Consider the following 21,111-nt stretch of genomic DNA (forward strand, 5'->3'; position numbering starts at 1 on the left):
AAACTGAGTAATATAGCTGGTGAACATCCCAAGCCTTCTGCCAACTTACTCATGGTGTGAGTATGAGGGAAAAAAGAAAAAAGTTTGCTACAGTTTTAAGCTGTCAACAGATTTTATCCTAAATAGTTTTTAAACCAAACCAAACAAAATGCATGGCCAGCTGCGCTCAACTGCAGGTTTACTGGCCGCCAACTAATGTGTTACTAATTCCAGAAAGAACTCCTTCCTGATTGCTGTTAGGTTACAAGGCTGTAAACCACTCTGCCTTCCTTTAAAGCAGGCATCCCTCGCCGGCCCCGGGCAGGGATGCTGCAGCAGGCGAGGAGGATGCAGGGGAGCTAGGCTCTTCCACCAGCACCGAGCATCCGTCGGAAAGGTCGAGCCTATTGATCGTGCGCACAGGGGTGTGGAGGAGGCCAGAAACCCCGAGCTCGTTCTTGTGCCTGTTGGAAATTAGTCTGCAGAAAGCAAGCGGGGTAAAAGGTTAATGAAATACAAGCTGAGGAAATAAAACAAAGACACAGATGACTGCGCCACAAAGGCCCCAGGGCTGGCTATGCTGGCTGGAGCCCTTTGCCCAGATAAAGGTCTGCAGAGATGTTACTGCAGTTATGAAAGCAGAGTGACGTACGGCTGATTCTGCCTCCCGTGGCAGGGCTTAACGTGCCCTCACGGGCAGCACCAACTAAATCCCACACAGGAACAGAACCGCTCCCTTCTGTTCTCCCTCCGGGAAGGAGCTGGAGGGTTTGCAAGGAAGGAAACAGATACAGAAATCGGGCAACGAAAGCTTACGTGACATAAGGTCACACATCGAGTACTGATTTGGGTTTTCCTTAAAAGAAGCAGCAAAGCCACTGGTGTGGTGAGAGCAGAGACCTCAGAGATGGGGAGTCCCGAGCACCGTGGTCCCCCACAGCCAGGCTGCACCTGCCCATGAGCCTGAAACTTAGTCCTGGAAACCCTAATTCAACATCTCAGCTTCAAAACAGACTTCTCACAGAGATATGAAAACAAACTTAAACTGAAGGGATACTCCAAGTTAGCACCTTCGCTTCATACCCCACCTACGGGCATCTTTATTGTCAGAACTATAAAATGAGATTTTCCTATTCCAGGGGTTTGATTAAGCTCCTAGGTTAATTTCATGGAATACAGATTCCAGGTCTAAAACCAACTCTTTCTAGTGCTACCTAATCAGGGCATCCTAAAATATAAGAAATAGAAGAGGGGGAAGGGAAAAAAAAAAAAAACAACCCAGAAATAAAAGAAAAAAACCAAACAAAACCCCCAAACAAACCAAATGCCAAACCCATACATTGGAGAATTTCACTATGTCACTAATTTACTCACAAAGTGCCAGAAATACATAAACAATCAAGGATCTTCCCACTCTACTGTGAAAACCATTTAAGGACATAAATTCAAGAATATCTATGCACTATATAAGCAGCCGTTGGACCAGTCACACGTGGTAGGTAGAAAAACAATCTGATATTTGGAATCACTTTTACAACTGGCGCTGAGGCAACAGACTTCAGAAGATATGAATGCTATGCAAGACTAAACCAAACAAAAATGCTCATATAATTCACAGGAAATACTCTGCCAGCACTTCACCAGGTGAATGAAATTAGCAACCTGACAATTAGCAAAAGGAATAAATCCCCATAAAAAGCAAGCAGAAATGAATTTTCAAGTGCATGAACACAAAAAAAAAACCAACTCGGCTTCATACTTGCTGCTGTTACCAATGCAATATATTTAGCCATTTCTCTATGGCATATGAAACTCAACTCGGTGTGAAAACAAATCACTGAAAGTCTTGGCAGATTAGTAAACGTCAGATCAAATTAGACCTCCTCCTAGGCTGTGCAGGGGCTGTACAAATTTATCAGATTCTCACAGATTCTTTGCTCTCTTGACATCAGTAGGTCAGAACAGCCCAGAGACAAAAGCCAGCGAGATCAAAAAACTAAAACTGCGCAATTTTGGAGGGCCACTTATTGCTGTGCTTTGCTTTTACCGTTAATCTCATTCATGGAGAAATAGTCTTGGAGATGGATCACGCCTCAGGAGATAGCGAGCAGCAAGAGAAAGCAGCTTTCTCTTCTCAAAGGCTCTCCCCGGGGACTGCGCAGGGCTGAGCCTAAGAGGAGCTGGGCAGCCCACGTCCCGGGCCTGAAATCCTCCGCTGTGGTGTGCGGACATAGCGGGGGGCGGTCCCGACTGCCTGCAGAAACCAGAGAGAGCCCCGAGCGTTACACAGTAGGGACACATCCCCGGAGCCTTGCTGTCAGAAGATCCTACGCAGAGAAGGTAAAGCCTCTGGGCTCCCGCAGCGTTACTTCAAGGGAGAAAGAAAGAAGTAAAGGAAGGAGAGGATGTGCATTACAAAGGACATAACTAGAATGGTTGAATGAGACAACCCAAAGCTTCCCCCGAACTCCCACCATCAGTCAAGCATGGAGAGAAACTCAGGAGAGGCGCATCCACACCGCAGCAGCACAGCCGAGCACCCTGACCACAGTCCGGGGATCCTCGCAGGGACACCGGTCCGTGCCCAGCCCAAGTGCTTTTGTCACCCACGGACTATCCCAAAGATGCTGCTGGGGAGGCACGTAGGGCACAGGCAGGAAACAATAGCAGTCAGTGTTTCTAGGATGGGTTAATCCCTTTGAAGCTCAGCAGCACACCTGGCAGTAAGGTTCGGACATGAAAATGCATCAGTCCCTTCTGTCTGATGGAGAAAAAACAACTTTCCTGCCGCATTCCTGCCCGAGGCGAGGGGCAGGCAGGGCGGCAGCAGCACTGAAGTGGGCTCAGCACCCATCGCCCACCCCTCTCCCCAGCACCCTCTCACTGCGCCGCTGCGGCTCAAGCGCCTACAGCAAAGTTTCCAGCATCTGCAACTGTTTGAGGAGGATTTACAGCTCTGGCTCTCTCGCTCACCTGGCGGCACCTGCTACGCACGCCCTCTCCTCTCCCCGGAGCCGGGTGCTTTGGTTCGCGTTGCCCCCGGTCCCGCAGCATTGCCGAGGACGCTGCCCTGACAAGCTCGTCTCGCAAACATTTCCTATGCATTCAGGAGCAGTCTCCTGCAGCTTCGGTCAGAGCTATAAATGCCGACCTTCTCCTTTCCCATCAGTCACTAGGGAATCGTTTGCATTGCCCGACAAGCTGATTGGGGCGGGGGGGGGGGGGGGGGGCTTTAACATTTATCACCAGCCCTTCAAAGCAAAGAACAAACTCTACCCAACCACCCCCACCATGGCCCCTTGGCCATCTCCAGCACATGCAGGTGTAGGTAATAAGGGAGAACAAGTTAAGGCTGAGTTCAATAAGGTATTTAAGCCTATGCTTAGCTGTAGGAACCACAGGCCCTCCCAGTTTCATGAGCTGTGCCCACGGACAGGCTGGTGCATACCTCTGCACCAAGCAACAGGAGGCTTTGAATTTTGGAATTCACCGAACACACGTCCAGAGCAATCCTCGCTGGGACAATCTGTACTGTGAGAGCCCTTCAAATATGGACTTCCTCCATTTACATCACATTGTATCAGAAGTTAATGACTCTCAATTACATAAAGTGCTTTTTAAAATCATGGTACAATTAGTTCCAAAAAACACGGAAGTATCAGACAACTTGAATTCTCATTAAGAAGATACAATTATAAACAAGAATCTAGTTATTTGCAACCGATACCAGAGCACAGGCTGTTTATAAAAACAATTGTTTGGTTTCTGTAAGGCAGGATCATCTTGTGCTTTTTATTTAAGGAACACAATGGTAAAGAGGACATAACCATTACAGCACGGAAAGCAACTGTGCTTGGAGGGTTACTTTGCCTTTTCAAAGTGAAATCAGGGGCACAATAATGTTTTATTGTTATTCTTTCAAAAATCACAAGTGAACAATATATTACTTGAAAACAATTTCTTGTAAACAACTTTAATAGTAAAAGCAAACAATACCTTAAGAAATAATGGGAATTTATATCCTGAAAGATCCAAGTTATTATTTTGGCTTGTTGATGTGAAATAGAACAAACTACTTATTTATTAGAGCTCAAATAATTTAAGAACTATAACCACAATGATCTATAAGTAGAGATCATGGCAAGGAAACAGAACTGTAACATAAGTATCTAGGGTATCAATGCAGCAAAGAACACACACAACTTCTTAGCTACATGGGGAGAGGGTTATAGCATCGCCCTTTCCAGCAGCCACCTAACAACAACCAGGGTAAGAATTTTATTATTTTCAGAGATGCAAAAAATTGAAGAGGACTTAGGGTTAGTTTTGGGGGGGTTTGGAGGGTTTGTTGGGTTTTTTTAAAGAAAAAAATTACCAACAGCTTTTCTTGGTAAGACTTGCAGCTTGTAAACTTAATTTCCAAAAATATAAGCTGGAGCCAAAGCTGACACTGGCACCGAGCATGCAGACATGCGCCGCAAGCCGGGCTGACTGATGGGCAACCCTGCCCTGACAGCCAGCAGACCAGGAACTTAATTAGAAATAAACCAAATCAATCCGAGCTCGCAAGATGGCTCCGAAGGATGGGCTCAGGAGAGGGAGCAAACAAAGAGCCGCCGCAGCGAGCGCAGCAGCTGCCCGAGGGGTGCACCTTGAGAAACTCCTTTTAGACTCATTCACTCTTACTCAAGCCTCTTCCTTGCGTCTTAGGGAGAAGAAAAAACCTGCCCTGGGATTCAGTTACGCCATTCAAGCCCATGCTCAGTGCTCCTTACCTGCCTCCTTCTCTCACTCGCTCCGTTTTGGGATCCCCAGCCAGCCAGAGGCAGAGGGTGTGATCGCAGGCACTCCTCTGCTTCTACCTGGGTGTGGGACACTGAGCATGCTCCCGGTTCCTCCCCGGCCAGGTTTCAGGGGGAACAAGAAAGGAGGGGGGGGGGAAGCTTCCCTGAAAGCAGATTAGAGATGTCCCAGCAGTGGATGAGCTTTATCCTGGATCCGTTTCAAAGCATTTCAACTCGAAAGGGGATAAAGCAGCGAGCAAATTGCACACAGCCGTAGCCTGTTTCAGCAACTGACTCTAAATCAACCCATAGAAACAAAAAGTCTATTTGGAGGAAAACACAGGAGATCTGGGTCCCATTTCAGGTGCTGGCAAAACACACTTGCATGTTTGATTGCGCCTCAGTTTCCCATCTATAAGGAGCAGCTGTGAAGCCCTGGCTTAGTCCTTCTTTCGCTTGTGTTGCCCGTAGCGCATTTGGATAACGTACAGCCTTTTACAAGGCATTTTTACAATACCTAAGACAACAGGGCCTTGACCTCTATTAGAGCTGCTAAATAGTATCACGTTGCCTGCATCACTGTAAACCCAGAACTTAGGCAAATAAGGAACAGCTCCCGAGTGACTGTCAAAAAAAGTCTTCTCCGGTATCCAAACAGTGCCGGCAACATAATCAAAGCTGCTGGAGCAGAGACATGAAATCTTATAGATCGGAAAGGGAAATAAATGGACAGAAGGATGAAAACAGCAGGCTGCTTTCCTGCAGCTGTAAGCGCACATTTGGTTCAGGGACTGCCACTTTCCCAGAGTCGGAGGTTGCCAGAAATCTTCCACCAGAATCCGATCTAATTTCCACGTAGCTTCCTTATGTTGCCTGCACTCCGGCACGGAAACCCAGGCTGGGCTGGACGGCGGCCGCTCTGCCGGTCAGAGGGCTCGCTTTGCCCATTTCACAGCAGGATCCCCACGACGTGTCCATGTCACACCTCAGGTGAAAATCCTAAATCAGCCGACTTCTAATAAACATAGTATTTATGCAAGACACCAGTGCCAATCTGGCCAGACAGCTGGGACGGGGACCAAGGCTCCGGCGGGTGCCTGCATGGCGGCTGGCATCCCCACCGGCTGGCCGGGGCAGAGCTGGCATGCCGACTTGCACGTCCAGCTACAGAAATATCCACTTTTAGCTTATCTGCCTTGTAAATGATGCCATTTCCCCACGTCTTACCATCTGCAAATATGCCCTTTTAATTGGGTTGTCACTCTGGGGGGTGTAGAAGCAACCCAGTCACACTGAAGGTAGACAACTAAAGACCAGTGTTACCAGTACCCCAACCTCGGGGCCCCAGGCAGAAGCCATCAGCTTCACCAGGTCTCCCCTGGTGCTCACAACAGCGGTGATAGTCAGGCTCCTTCCTTTTACTTTGAAATTTAGTACACATTAAACTGCCCAAAAAGCAAATTGGGCCATGGCAGGTCGGCCTGGAGGCTGATGGAGATGAGCCATGGAGGTGACAGCTGAGCCAAACCCACACACCTCTCCCAGGGGCAGCAATGGGGATGGAAGATCTGGAGGCACCAGGCAGGGACCAGGCAGCCTCAGGCTTCACCACAGAGCAGGCAGGGGTCAACGTCCAGCACTCAAAACCCATGAAATTGAAAGACTTTCAATTGAAATTGCGTCTTTCCTTACAAAGGCCCAGCAAAGTAGCCCAAGAGGACATGCCAGTCTCCACCAGAATGGCGTTGGTCTCCTACTGGTCCATACTGGATGGAAAGGCCAGCCCACCCCACATGTGTGGACTCAAGACCTCTGCACTTGGTAAAACGAGCATCATCCTTCAGAGTACGCCTCTCGCCAGGCCTGAGTTTTCAGACCATTAAGAGTGAAAAAGAGAACAGAGCCAGACTGCTTTTACTGTAAGGTCATGTGGTGATATGGTTGAGGCCCTCTCTTTATCAGCTCCTGTTTTCCATGGCTTATAACTTTCTCAAAAAAGCAAAACGGCAGCACAGCTCAGAGCCACCCGAAAGGACAGCCCATGCTGCAATGGTGACACGGCCACCCGGAGCTGGGCACTTGTCACCTGAGCCAGGAAAACGCAAAACTCCCGGGCACCCCGAACAGCAGAGGAGCACAGCGCATCTCCAGGTACCTGCATTTACAGTGTCGGCATCAACAGCTTGGCCAAGAGCAAAATCTGTGTTTTGCCAAAGAAGCTGCTTGCAATTCTCCAGGATTTTGCCTTTAAAAAGTTAATCGTTGCAATGAATAAAGTTTTATCAAGTGCAGCAGAAAATAAACTTTAAAATGTAATTGTATGCGCTTGTACTAGGAGCTTTAAAAAAGCCATGCTGTTCTGCATGCCAGACTGCTGCAACCTACCCAGTTCCAATACGCTCAGTTCTGAGCACATACAGCACTGAACTTCTCCTTAACGACTTCAATGCTGCCAAGGCTGATGATTTTCACACATATCTGATGGTTTTCTAAAAAAAAAAAACCACAAAAAAACAAAAAAAACCCCAAAACAAAAACCCACCAACAAAACCAACAAAAACCCCCACAAAACCCCCACCAAAAAACCCCCAAACCCTCAGCTCCTAGAGTCACAGTAGAAATACACCCTTTTATTAAGTAAAAGGCTTTTAGATCATCATTTTTGCCTAGGGAACAAAAAATTTGAACCTTTACATTACAAAACTGGAAAAATCCTAGGGCTAAAAGACCCTTCAAAGTTACCATTGCCTTAAATCTTAGGAGGAAGGGGCACTAAAGCTAAATGGTTTTGGGGTTGTTTTTTTTTTTTTTTGGAGCTCATCTCACAACTCACGTGAACATTTAGCTGTGTTTTTTTTCTTCCCAGAAATTTATGCTGTGAGTAATTCTAAGCAGTGAATAAATTCAAGGAAATTATGAGCTCTCTGCCATTACTTCAATAATATGAAACAAGGTGACATGCACAGAATAAATTCCCAATTATTCCTTTAGTTCTTCCTGTCACTACAAAGTGCTCTGTCTTTAAAATAATAATATAAAAAATTAAACACAATCTGGCGAGCTGTAAGTGCACAGACGAAAGGATCCTTGTTCCACTGTAAGATCTTCTTCCCCAAACCTTAATATTTCTATCAGGTTTCCACGCCCGATCCCCCAGTTTTTGAGAAACTCCCACTGAAAGCCAACGCAACATTGCCTGCCAGTTCCTACCAACTCTGAGCCACCTCAGGAACTGAAACACTTCTAAATTTAAGAAATCGTAATTAAAAAAAAGAACCCCTGCACCCCTCTACCAGATGCACTTAGCTGCTACGCCCCAGCAGGTCCCTCCAGACTGGCTCGTGCTGGGACAGCGCAGCCCCGACCCGTCAGCCTTGCTGCTGAGGATGCAGCCCTGCAACACGCTCTGACGGCCGGGGGCCATCCCGGGGCACCGGGGACGACATGGAGGGTCGCAGGGTGGCTGCGGGCAGGAAAGGACCAAAGCTCCTCCATCATCACCTCATCCACATTCAAGCCACCTCCAACTCTGCAGGAGAGTCTTGGAGAGGCGGTTTGGAAACCTACTCCTCCTCCTCCTCACGGCGACAGGACCGCCGAGCCGCCTGCTATGGGAATTTGCCGCTCCTCCAGCGGCAGCCGGATTCTTCTCACAGCAGAAGGTGGCTCCAAGCGCTCCGTGTCCTCATGTCAACTCTTCACCCTGTCTCATTAAGACATTCCTCCCCGCTGCCCCCTCCTTGCTGTTAACCTCCTCAAGCACTAATGGGCTTCTTTGCAAATCCACTGCACGTTCGGTAGAGCTCAGCAGGCTTGAAACGCTAATATTCTCATACATACACAAAAAAGCAACTTTTATTCTAAATAGAAGTGGCAGCTTCTAATTTAAGATTATATCATTTGACTGCTAGGCACAACAAAAACTACCTATTTCCATATAGGCAACGTCTGTTATAATGCCTTCCCAATGTGCAATTTCAAATAAAGATGACCAACTTCTGCGTTACATGGACAGCGCATGAGTTCCCTTTGCTGCTAACCTCTTCTGCTGGGGCTTATTCCCCAGCAGCCCATTTGTATTTTTTTATGGATGAAATTCCACTCCCTCCACTAATGCCATCAACCAGTCACCGAGAGCAAGAATTGCATGAAATTATTTCATCCACAGTCAGACTGCCGGTGGGGGCAGAGGCAAGGGAGCAGGCGGAGGGGAGGCAGCCAGGGACCAGGATCCCACACGATCCTAAACACATACAGGGCTTCTCATTTGCTTTTTAAAAAAATGCCTACAATCTTCTTTATACATCTATTTATATATGCATATACATATGCACACATATACACACACCCCTATAAAATGCAGATTTAAATCATGCACGCTGTTGCTGCAGTGAATAGTTGATGTCTTGTGTGCACGTCACCAAGAGACGAAGGAAAGCTCCGACAGCCCCACGCACTTGGATGCAGCCAGTGGGCTCCCGCGAGCCCCCGGGGGCACTGCTGGTCCGCTCCCCAGGCACGATCGGGACCAGCTGCATCCCTCATTGCAGCTTTTCCGTGCTGAAACTCAGGAAATGCATTTGAAAGCTGGAGAGGGACAAGCTGGGTTTACATTGGCATGTAGTGATAGGATGAGGGGTAATGGTTTTAAATTGAAAGAGGGTAGATTTAGATTAGATATTAGGAAGAAATTCTTCCCTGTGAGGGTGGTGAGGCACTGGCACAGGTTGCCCAGAGAAGCTGTGGATGCCCCATCCCTGGCAGTGTTCCAGGCCAGGTTGGATGGGGCTTTGGGCAACCTGGGCTAGTGGAGGGTGTCCCTGCCCATGGCAGGGGGGTGGAAGTAGATGGGCTTTGAGGTCCCTTCCAACCCAAACCATTCTATGATTCTACGAAATCGAAGCTTTCCACTTCCAGGCACTGGACCCCAGTCTGAACCAGGCACAACCTCACCCAGTGGGAAACATCCCCACCGCATGGATCCGGAGTACGATGCACACAGCTTTATCTGCTTTATTTTTCAACCTGCTGAATTGCTAGAATATGTTTAGCTGTTATACACGGACCCCAGATCCATAATCCCGCCCTCAGCAGCTGTTACATTTGTTGTGGTATTTACAGCAGATGTTACAGCTCCGTAAGAAAGTAAAACAATTGAGACTCCCAAAATTGGGGCTGGGGGAGGCGAAGCAGAGCCCAGCCCCAGCACCCAGCTCCAGCCTGGCTCGGACAGTTGGCTGCGGCTGCAGCACCAACACACGCAGTAAAGAGCCACGTCGCAGCGTAGAGCAGCTTAAGGAAATTTCAAGTGTTACCATAGTGTCCTTAAAAAGCTGTCAGCTTGCTGTGAGTCAAGCAGCAGAGGCTGAAATTCAGTGTTTAAAGGATGATTAAATATAAGTGAGTTAAATTATACATTCCAGTCACTGGAACCGACACCATTTAAAACACGCCATCTATTCCCCGTTTCCTCTGACACTGATTACTATCCACTAAAAGATGAGCATTTTCTTACAGACACTCAAGTACCAAACTAGAGATTTATAAACTAGAGGAAATTAAAAGGTTTTGCACTACAAATAGAGTAAAAATTTACAGTCCGTGGGCCATCTGAGAACATTTAAAGAGTTAAAATGGACATTTTATACTTGAAAACCTGCCTGCTCTCTATCAAGGCTGCTGAGGCATAAGAAGCTTGGAGCTATTTTACAGTGGATTCACAGTCAAACATTTGCTGAGCTGGTGGCTGACCTGAGACAGCTTCGGACCCGTCGTTAATTCTCCCACATAAAGCTCTGTAAGCCGAAGCTCTATTAAGCTGACACAAGTAAGTTGCCTGTTTCTCCTTGATAAATATATGGAGCGACTTGCAAGACGTTACCTTTCAGATTTCAAAGATAAGGAGCTGTACGATTTTCTTGGCTAGCAATGATGGCACTTTACCACAAGCAAGAAGGGGAAGCACGAGGGATTGCCCAAGGCCACAAGAACTGGGGGACCCCCTTCCCCCTCCACCCAGAGCACCCACAACCCCTCCCAGAGGTCGGTTCGGTCGACCCCCATTCCTGATAGACCAGCACCTCCTTCCAACTGGGGCCACGCTGTGGCCTTGGGTCAGATACCCCAATCCAGAGCTTCTGGGTATTTGCCTTTGCCTCGGACAGAAATTGCGCTGGTGGTGTGAGCAGCAGACACCAAGTCTGTAAGCTTCAAAGCAAACCCTTTGAGACCATTTAGCCTCCTAAAATGGCTCGCGAGGAAGAGTTTTGCTCTTATTTTAGTCTACAGAACCAGTAGAAATCCATGAAATGTCAGTGGGATTCTCCAGCTGAGAACAAGCTCTTACCCAGCATTTCTAATCCACAGAGCTCAAAGTACTCTGCAAGAGTCACTGACCCCTTTGCTTAAGTAGGGAAACTGAGGCACAAGACAGTCTCTCTTGGGCAGCCCTGGGGCAAGCCAGTTGCGATGGCCGTCCCTTGCACCGGGCTGCCAGCCACCAAGGTCACGGTCCTTTCCTTATGCCGTGTGCCATTTGGCAGAAACGTGTCGCATTTGAACACCTTCTGCTCACCGTCAGGCTGAAACACTGAGGGCCTGCAAGCTTCTTGGGCTTTAGCTGTCTCAAGAGACAACCGATACAAAAAGGCGTTAGGACTGGTTGCTTTAGTGATGTGGACATGCAAAGCTTTGATGCATCGCAAAACATCCTGGACCAAAAATAAACCTAGCAAGTGATGGTGGAAGTGCTTGAACAGCCGGGGTGATGGCTGGAGCCGTGGCAGGGGGAGCTAGGCCTGGATGTTACAGCTTTATCTCCATTTTACATACCAAAAAGCCTGAGGCATGGCAAAGAAAACCAACTTGCTGCTGTGCTGAGACAATGAGAGCAAAGCCCCTCAAAATCCTTCCTGCGCTATGGTCTCATGCAGGACACCTGGCTCTCCACCCCAGTGACAAGTGCATGTGAAGGGATTAACGTCTGCCAGTACGCCAGCAGAAGATGGAACTGTGCGTGGGCATCTCAGTCACTTCAAAAAAGGTCCTTATAACATGATTTGCCCCCCCTTGCCTGAAATTTGCAAGCCAGAAAAAGCAGTATCGATCTCACTGTCTGGCAGAAATAAGATAGAGACTAATTAAGCACAGAGATCTCAGGGAAGGAGTCTCCAAGGATTCTTTTCATTTGAACAAGGACCCTCACAAAATGCCAGGAGGAGGAGAAGAAAAAAGAAAAAAAAAAAAGAAAAAAGCCTAATTCTGGATGTTCGCTGTCAGGTTGCTTTTCCCTGTGCTCACAGGAGCGCAGAGCATCGTAGACTCAAAACAGGAGAAGAGGCTCAGAGAGCTCAGAGGAGAGCTGTGGCTGCGAGCATAAGACAGAGGGAGACGAGAGGCAATGCAAACAGCAGCAAACATAAACAGTGACTCATGACACACAACAAATAAACAGCGTTGCAACAGTTTTTGCAATTATAATTTAAACCAAAATAAACAAGACTGACAGTCCAGCACAAGGAAAGGGAAGATGACAGTGATGGGAGAGGGGTGTGGGGACTCCATCGCATTCACATCTGTCGCTCTCCTAACATCCCGAATGAGCGGCTCCAGAAAGAAAGAGAGAGGGAAGTTAAAAATGTATGGGACAGCAGCAATTTCTTGTGATCTACATCTGTGCTTGAAGTTTTCATGACTGCACTGAGAGCAGAATTTATATCCCAAAGCCATGTAACAGCCTACAACACTGCTACTGGTTTTGACCCCCAGCCCCTGAAAGCTCCTCTAGCAACAGAAATAAAAAAAGTTCAGCTTGGTGGGTTAATGAGTAAAATAGACTTCAAGTGGTGGGTGGATGATGGACAGAAGGTAACGGGGGGGGGGGGGAGCGGGGAAGAATCACACCATCGGTATGAGGCACTGGTTCAACTGTTCTGCAAATCCTCCAGTGAAGCAGATTCACCATTTCTTTTGCTATTGCTTCATTACCCTCCTAGTGAGAAACTCTCCCCCAATATGCACCTTGAATTTTTTTTTTTTCAGGCAAATAAAGGTATTTTCCCCCAGTACTAAAAGCTCATCATCATCCTTTTTACAGAAATCTTTTATGCATCAGAAAAATGTATTGCCTGCACTCAGGCATGTATTTCCAAATACAATTCCTTCAGTTTTCCCTCTCCGGCCTCATTTGCCTCCCATCTGTGTGGTTCATCTCCAGACTTGCAAGTGTGACTGCTTCCCTCCTATCTCGCACTGCCCAGCACCCCCTCAGTGCAGCGGGAAGCAATTATCAGCCTTGTCTTACGCACAAAACTTCTGTAATGATGACTCAGAGAGAGATTTGACTCCTTTTCTCATACCTCAGGATGCTGTCGACTTGTTTGGGCTGGTCATCCACAACAGCCCCCATCACCACGTACCACCCTGCCTGCTGCTCCTCCTCTTGCATTCCGTCATTCAGCTCCTGCTCCCTCCAGAGCCACCGCCGCACCCTCCTCTCCCCTATACTTCATCATGCTGGTGCCCAATCGGTTTTGCTGTTCACCAAGAGGATCTGAAATTCTGCTCCCAAGCCTCAGTCACATCAGCAGCCCCTCTCGTGCACTCCCAGGTTAGCCCATTAAAGAAGGAAGGTGGACAGATTTGCCTATTTTTTTTTCCTTTTTAAGTTAGCTTTTCTTTTAGACCCCATTGTCTTCCTCCTCTCTGCCGTTCACAAATTATTCTGGAACTTTTTTTGAGGAATCGGGGTCAGATTCTCTGAACCTTCATTTTCTGGGTTTTCCCTTTGCCTCCCATTGCAGGTGTGGAGCGGGCTTTGCTCTGCTCCTCTTCCCACCCCAGCACACCCCTGGGGAACATCGACAGCAATCACCAATGGCTCAGCTTGCCGAGACCAGGTTCTCCTCAAGTCATCCAGAATAATTTCACCAAGCCCAGCTGACATGAGTATTAGATAATCTCTTCCTTCTCTATTCACACTCCCTTACCCCCCCATTTGAAAAAGTTACACGCCTGGGTATGTAATCAGCATTCCAGTTTTTAAGGACTGAAGCAGAGGAAGCACAGAGCACGTCTGCCTCTCGTGACCCCTCATCTCTCCAGCCTTGCTCTGCTCCTCGATGGCCTTTCTCACAAATTCCACTTTTTTTTGCAATAACTTCACCCAATTTGGAAGCCTTTGAATAAATAGTTTTTCCACTAGAGGGCACAAAGACAATTTCTCCTAAATGGAAACTGATGTTAGAAGAATTAATAAAATAATTACTAGCATCTCACCAAAGGTATCTCAAACTCCAAGAAATGAACACTTAATAAATTGAGATGTAGTTCCAACTCCCCAGGTACTATGATATCAAACGTCTCTAACATGTAGAGATTGAAAACCTAGAAATCCAGAAGTGGCACTACTCTTAACAAGATCTCCTATACAACACTAAGCACTTTATCCAGCGATTTCTGCGCTGCCCACAACTTCTCATTAGGCACAGACCACAGTATTGACATAGCACTGGAGACAGAAAAATCCATCCTAGTATTTTCTAAGTTGAACTTATCCAAATTCAGCTTCAAGCTGCTGAACTTTTTTAGACTTTTGTTTCCCAGATCAAAAGAAGTTCTCTACCAGCAAAGATCATCTGTTTGCAGATACTTTTAGATCATGGTAAGTCACCTCCTGACCCATCTTGGGTAAACTAAAGAGATTTTAGCCTTTAAGGCTCTTCTATACAAGCCAGCTTTTCCAGCTTTAAAGCTTGTCTTGTAAACTTCTTACAGGTTGAATCTATAACCATGATGCCTTAACCAGTTCCTCACCAAGGAACGGTGCTGGTCTGTAAGAAATGTATAAACTCTACGGGAAAGCAATTAAGTCAAACATCCAGTTACACAAACCCAACGAGCAGTACGATAGCAATAAGTTCAGAGCATTATGTACCTTGAGAGCACCGTGGCCCTCAGGGTCCATCAGCCTCCTCAGCCCCACCAACAGCTTCAGGTACAGCAAACCTTGCTTGAACCTACCTTGCCGACTTCTGCAATCCTGACAACCCGCTCTTTCGTGGCCCAAGCTGACGAGATGTGCAAGCGCTTGGTAGCCCACCCGTGTGCGGGTGCCTACACGCACACCCACGCTCCCCTCCATGACCGGCTGTCCTTTGACACACACTCACTCTTCCAGTGAGGTTTGCTTTCTGCCTACTGCTGCCTGTGGATTTCCACTTACTGGAAGGTTTGGCTTGAACGGAGCCAGCCCAGAGACTTTTGCTAATGGAAGAAGAGAGACAATAGCGATACGCAGGTGCTTCCTCCCATTTAAAGTGTTTACTTGTGCAGCTTAACACAGTGACGCTATTGTGAATTAGATTTGCATGCTGGTTTACAGAGTTCAAAAGGCAGCACGTAACAAAAGGAACCCCAAAATACTGCTTATTAAATGAAATGCTGCAGATTAAGTATTTTCTTTCCTTTTAAACTCTGCTTCCTTTCCCCATGCCAAGTAAGAGGGTTTTTCCAACCATACAATAAAAGCGGTTTCCAATGGGAAATGATACATACTATATCAAAACAAAACAAAAAACCTTAACACAAAAGCAAAGAATTTATCAGTATATCTCCACCGCCTATGCGGCAGGCTGCTCGTGGCCTGGAAAGGACAATTCTGGCAGCGACTAGTGAAGGCTGAACTTGAGATCATTATAACTGCACATGCTCCAAGAAAAATCAAAAATATCAAGAGAAAAGGTAGAGTATTGCTAGGCCACAACACAGAGTTAAGGAAAACTTCAGTCCAAAAGAGGAACACAGGCGTATTTGTTTTCTGAGATAAAGCAAGTAATTCAGCTGTATTCCACAGTAAACCATTTGGCTTAGGACAGAAATGGGGGTGGGGGAGGAGGAAATCATCTGATTCTAATTTTGTTGTCCTAAGCTTACATTACACGAATCAAGATGTTTACTGGAGGTGCCAAGCACTGAAATCTATGGTTGGATCTTGTACATTGGAAGTATTAGATGTGCTGAACATCTTGCAGTTCCCTCTACAGCCAGTGAAGGCTCAAAGATACTCAGGGTTTAACAGTAGTAGTAGTAATAATAATTTATTATTATAAACAACAAATGTCAAGACACTTTTCCTGGTATCTACTAAATTCAGAAATCCAACTTTATAGACAGCGATTTGTGAAAATCGCAGTCCTTCCATAGCACCACCTTTTTACTGTTTGAGAAGTTTCAAATGAATTATCCTCTTATCCAAGATCCTGCAACTTAAGACTGCACCTCACTTTCATGTGAACGGCCAGATGTGCTGAAACCAACAGCGCACACATTCTCATTCAACTCCATTCTTTTAATGTCAAAACAAACAGAATTGAGCCCTTTCATTCGAGTGCTGTATTATTTTGCCCGCTCTCCCCAGTCATTGCTATTTTAGATGTGCTTCCATCGATTTTCCTTCTTGGTAGGAACAGACTGAATGGGATTTGGCACTTTGCTCTCTGCTATCATTTTCTGTGATATCTGGTGGGATGATTGCTTGGAGAATGTCAGATCCAGACTCCTTCCATTCTCTATCATCAGTGAAACTAGAAATGGCAATTAAAATCCTTCTCTCCATTGCTCCTGTCACAGACATGTGTTAGAAAGTAAGTGGCAAGTGCTGCTTTCATTGATGCAAGTGACAGAGCAATGCAATGGCTTAAAATTAGCACGTTAATAATTTCAGAGTTGCTTTCATGCAGCTCAGCAATCCTGTGTCCAGCTAACTGGACTTCTCCTTGAGGTAACAAGAACACAGGCAGATATGTGCCTAAAACCAGCTGCAGCAACTCACAAACCCAAGTGGTGACTAACAGTTTGGACCAAACCTGTTTTACCTGTACTGAAACGGTCTGTCAGCACTCTCAGCCCCCCACACATACTTCTCCTCATTTAAAACAGCACTGGCAAACAGCAGATGGGTTTCACAACCTCTTAAACCACCATGTCCATTCTGCAAACAAATCTTTGGCAAACAAAGGCTAAATGAGCATCTACAGTCTTCTCCAAGTTACCTACAAAAGTGAAGATGGGGCATTGTTCTCAGGTATGAGCTCAAATCCAGGGTAACTGCCAGGCGGTCTCTGCGCCAAATTGCTCGGCATCACCATGTGCAACCCATCCCTAATGGCTCCACCACCCCTTCCAGCAGCCCTACAGGTCGGGACCAGGGACCTTGCAAGGTGGCAGAGAGGAAGACAGCACTCCTCTGTCTCTTTTATTGCTGGTTTTAGTCTTTAGTCTTGCTAGGCACAAGCAACCCGTGTGTTTTATTTTTATGGCTTTCATCCTACTGCTGCATGCAGTTCCTGAAGGGACAAAAGATGCCATTGCTTTAGAGAAGATCCAACTGAAAAACAATTTAATGCACATTCACTGAAAGAGAGCATTAGAAAGTAAACAGGTGAAAGTAACTTCATTTACCAGCTGTGGCTTATGGATGCTCAGAGACACCGAGATTTATTACATACTGCCTTGGGCAGGTGGGAGGACAGCGAGAGGAGAGAAGAATTTCTGGCTGTAAAATGTCTTAAATGCCAAAACCCAAATGAGTCTTTACAAGATCTGTTACTTGTGCTTGCTCCAAAGCCGTGAGAAGAGGGGCGGCCAGGGGCCAAGCCATTGCTGAGGACCCCCAACATCCTCCAGGCAATGCAAGTCCAGGGCTTGGTCCCACCAGGGCAGGAGGGCTGCAGGAATGCTGCCCCCTCCCAGTGCAGCTGCTGGGCACCTTGTGCGGGTGCACCAAAGCCTGCATGGTCCCGTGGGATGATGGTATTGAGTGGGACAAATTGGGAAGAACAATGGGAAAAGCTTTTCCAAAGCTCTTAGCGTGACAGACGAGGACAAGTCCTGCCTTACAAATAACAACTATAAGAAAACACTTCTGGGGGGAAACACACTTCTGCAAAATCCTGAACTCTTTTTTTTTTGTTTTAAATGACTGAGAATAGAAGTAACGATTCATCCCCGAAGGACTGCAGCCTGAAAGATCTGAATCCTGCAAGCAGCAACGCACAGAAGTTGGAAGCGAACACAACTGGAGTTGGCAAGAAGAACAAATTAAAGGTTTTCATTGTGGCAAACGAGGCTTTCAAACAGACCAGCAGTAACACGATGTTCAAAACTTTGTTGTGTTACTTTTATGATTCCTCCCAGCAGCATGCAACAAAACATATCTGAGCTGTAATCAATTTCTTACAGCCTTATATAAACATTATAGGAATTTTGTCCTCTGTAATACTTCTTGCTCTCAAGGCTGCAATAAATAAGTCAGTTACAACCCCGCTGCCGCTTTGTCTCCTATCTTCCTGTCTCAAGTCACTGCTTTTATTTCTTTTAAGCTACCAGTGTAACCACTTTCAGCTTCAACAAACACTTTAAATGTAACCTGTAGCTAAACTCTAGGCAGAATGAAGCATTTTACATTCACAGGGGAGGAGTGGAAAAGCTCTTTTCCACTGTTAACACCACCCTCCCTCCATCTACAATCTCTTTCCAGTACCAAGGAAGGGAATTCTGATAGCCAGTCTGTCAACCAACAACTGAAAGAGAATTGGACCTGGAAAGTCCAGGAGACAATAGTCACTAAGATCACATTTTCAAAAGTTGCGTAGCAGGCACCCTGGCCACGGACACACCGAGCGATGAGGATGCTAGCGCTGCCCTCACATGTAGTTGGCATGCCATCTTCTCCAGCATCGCCTCTCTGCTCGAGGACAGTGTTGTGGTTGCAACTTACAGGGACAGGAGAGGACCAGGATACTCAGCTCCAGCAGTGGCATGTGCCATTGAATATCCATCTCTTGGAGGCAGAGACCTTCTGGCAGGTGCATTACTCCCCTCCAGCACTGCACTTCAGCCTCTCCTCGGGCCCTGCCCAAAGCACCTCACGCAGCAGACCCGGGCATAACTATCGTGCTGGTCCCAAGCTGAGGGGACATCTGAGAGGGGAATTGCCTGGGCACACTTCAGGGTCAGGACTGGCCCGTAACCATTCAGAGAGCTCTAACAGAGCTGTGTGTCACTTACACACTGAACTGCCTTCCTTCAAGGCATTGGCTTCATTCAGTCTATGAAGAAAGGCCATAGCTTGTCAGTCCACAGGTCCACCTACTCCATAGTCCCACCTTGAGGAACAGCAGCAGTGACTGCTTTGGGAGGAGTGCTAGAAGAGGACAAGTGCACGGTGCTTCCACAGAAGAGTACCCACCTGGCAGAGGTTGGGGCTCGAGGACCACCTGAGCCAGAAGTATTGTCTTAGTATAGCCCTGGTTGGGTTTCTCCGTGTTGTTCTCCCTCTGTTTCATCCAGGGAATGGCAAATTCACCGAACCACTATGATAAAGCACCAGAGAGGGTAGGGAGTGGGGGCGAAGAAGAGACACCTGAGCCAACTTCCAAGGATTTGCATCCTTTGAACACTTCACTCACGCGTAATTGAAAGGGCTATATGTTTGGACTACAAGAAAGTGGAATTTATTTTTTTTTCTCCCACTACCAGACCCATCATGTGAAGGATGCTGTCATACGATAGCCTTGGGGGAGGTCTGCAAACTTAGAGAATTTACTGAGAAGCAAAGTAAACTACTACTGACAGCAAGTGGAGCAGGGCTCAGATCCCCAAGAGGTTCTGACAATGGGAGGACCCAGAAAAAATAAGCCAGCCTTGACCCGGCATTGGGGGAGGCAGAGAGGAGTACATACGTGTATTTTATTTACACTAACCTCCATTTGACCAGTTACACAAATAAATCTCTGCTTGTCCTAAGTACACCTCTAGAGACTAAGGGAGAATTTGGAAGACTTGACAATATAGCCAGGCCTGCTGGTCACTGCATTACGACTGAACTCAAGGGTTTCAAGAAATGAAGCATTAAGTAGGCAAGAATGGCACATACAGCCCATAATACAAGGGAAACTGCATCAGAAAAAAAAAGTAATTCAAGCTTAGAAGAGAAAAAAGAAAAAAGGTACTTATGGATTTGATATGTGATCATCATCACTTCAGTTCCTTGTGGGCAGAGAAGCAGTAGCTGGTCTCCAGAGAATACATCCCAGGGAAGTGAGGGACACGGGAGCAAAGCGCCACTACAACCCCAGCACCGACCCAACAGGGACCGGACACACCTGCCACTGCAGGGAGCCTGGCAGGGACCCGCAGCCTCTATGGCTAGGGAAAGCACCATGCACACACTCTGCACAAACGCGGGGCTTTCGCCTGATTAAAAGAACAAACCGAGATGTAGATATGACACCCAGACTGCCCTGAGCGCAGGAGGGATCGGGCACGTCTTGTTGTCAAGCAGCACACGTGCCGCAGTGCTGGCGGCACACGTGTTACTGTACTTGTGCTCTCCTTGGAGCAGAGGCTCCCCAGGGACAGGGGCCGCACCTTCACTAACGGATTTACGCCATCTCCCGCGCTGGATTCTCCTAAGGCTCCATTAACGAGGCTATTCAGAAACTGCTGTCGTGAAGATGGTACACTTAAGCTTGATTTCAGCTTCCTTGCTTAAATCAATGTGGCTCAGACATTCACTTATCACTAAACCTTGCAGTGCCAGGTCAGCTTAACTGTGCCAATATTAAAGTGAACTTGATGCAAACCCTATCATTTTCTAATTGATTTAGTTAAACAGCTGCTTTCTTCCAATAAAGGCAACGCATCTGAACAAACACATGAAGACTCCCTAGATTAATACGGTAACTGCAATACGGGCTTGTGAAGCAGCGTAATTCAGCCGAGGGTAGGAACGGAAGTCAAACCCCTAAACCTTTGCACACACCAACTTTAAACAACCAGCTTCTGCAGCTGGGAACAGCAACCGGCCTGCGTCCTCTGCAACAGAGGTACGCTCCCTGGGGCAGGTCGGAAGAAACAAAGCACAAGTCAAGTGAAAAATAAAGAAAACTTTCAGATGGCTTAAGATGTTCCCCCTCCTTGGAGGCTCATCTGGCCCTACCAGCTCTCCTGCATGTCCTGCCCACGGCACAAGATGCTGCCTACCGAGATGGCCAAGGCTTGACCTGAGTTTCCCATCGGGAAAGTTCGGCTCAGGCCTCTGCATCATGAGAAGCTGCAAGCCAGCAATGCAGAGGAGATGGAGTTACTGCTTCACTGCACTGATCCATACAGACAGCAAGAGGCAGGGGAAAGAAAAAAAAATGCACTAAAAATTCTTTTGACAGGGTGAAAAATGAAAGCAAAGTGAAACACAGCTCAATCTGTCAAAACAAAATCACAGCAAGCCCACTGAAAAGAAAAAAACCACACAGCTCAACTCTCATTTTCTAGTAGGCAATAACTAGTA

The 21,111-nt window shown here is 47.0% G+C and overlaps 1 protein-coding gene across 30 annotated transcripts in view; it reads right to left on the minus strand.

Moving 5' to 3' along the window:
- Positions 1–21,111, minus strand: part of MAGI1 (membrane associated guanylate kinase, WW and PDZ domain containing 1) — a 349,049-nt gene that overhangs the window by 285,179 nt on the left and 42,759 nt on the right. For 2 of the 30 annotated variants that reach the window (XM_075762368.1, XM_075762374.1), the window contains exon 1: positions 14,784–15,006. The exons of 27 other annotated variants lie outside the window; for them this stretch is intronic. In XM_075762368.1, the coding sequence (XP_075618483.1) occupies positions 14,784–14,904 (121 nt within the window). In that variant the 5' untranslated portion in view covers positions 14,905–15,006. Of the gene's footprint in view, positions 1–14,783; positions 15,009–21,111 lie in introns of those variants that run through there. One more of the 30 variants, XM_075762363.1, reaches the window with a different exon arrangement.

This window comes from Balearica regulorum, chromosome 10 (assembly GCF_011004875.1).
Source record: "Balearica regulorum gibbericeps isolate bBalReg1 chromosome 10, bBalReg1.pri, whole genome shotgun sequence".
NCBI lineage: Eukaryota > Metazoa > Chordata > Aves > Gruiformes > Gruidae > Balearica > Balearica regulorum.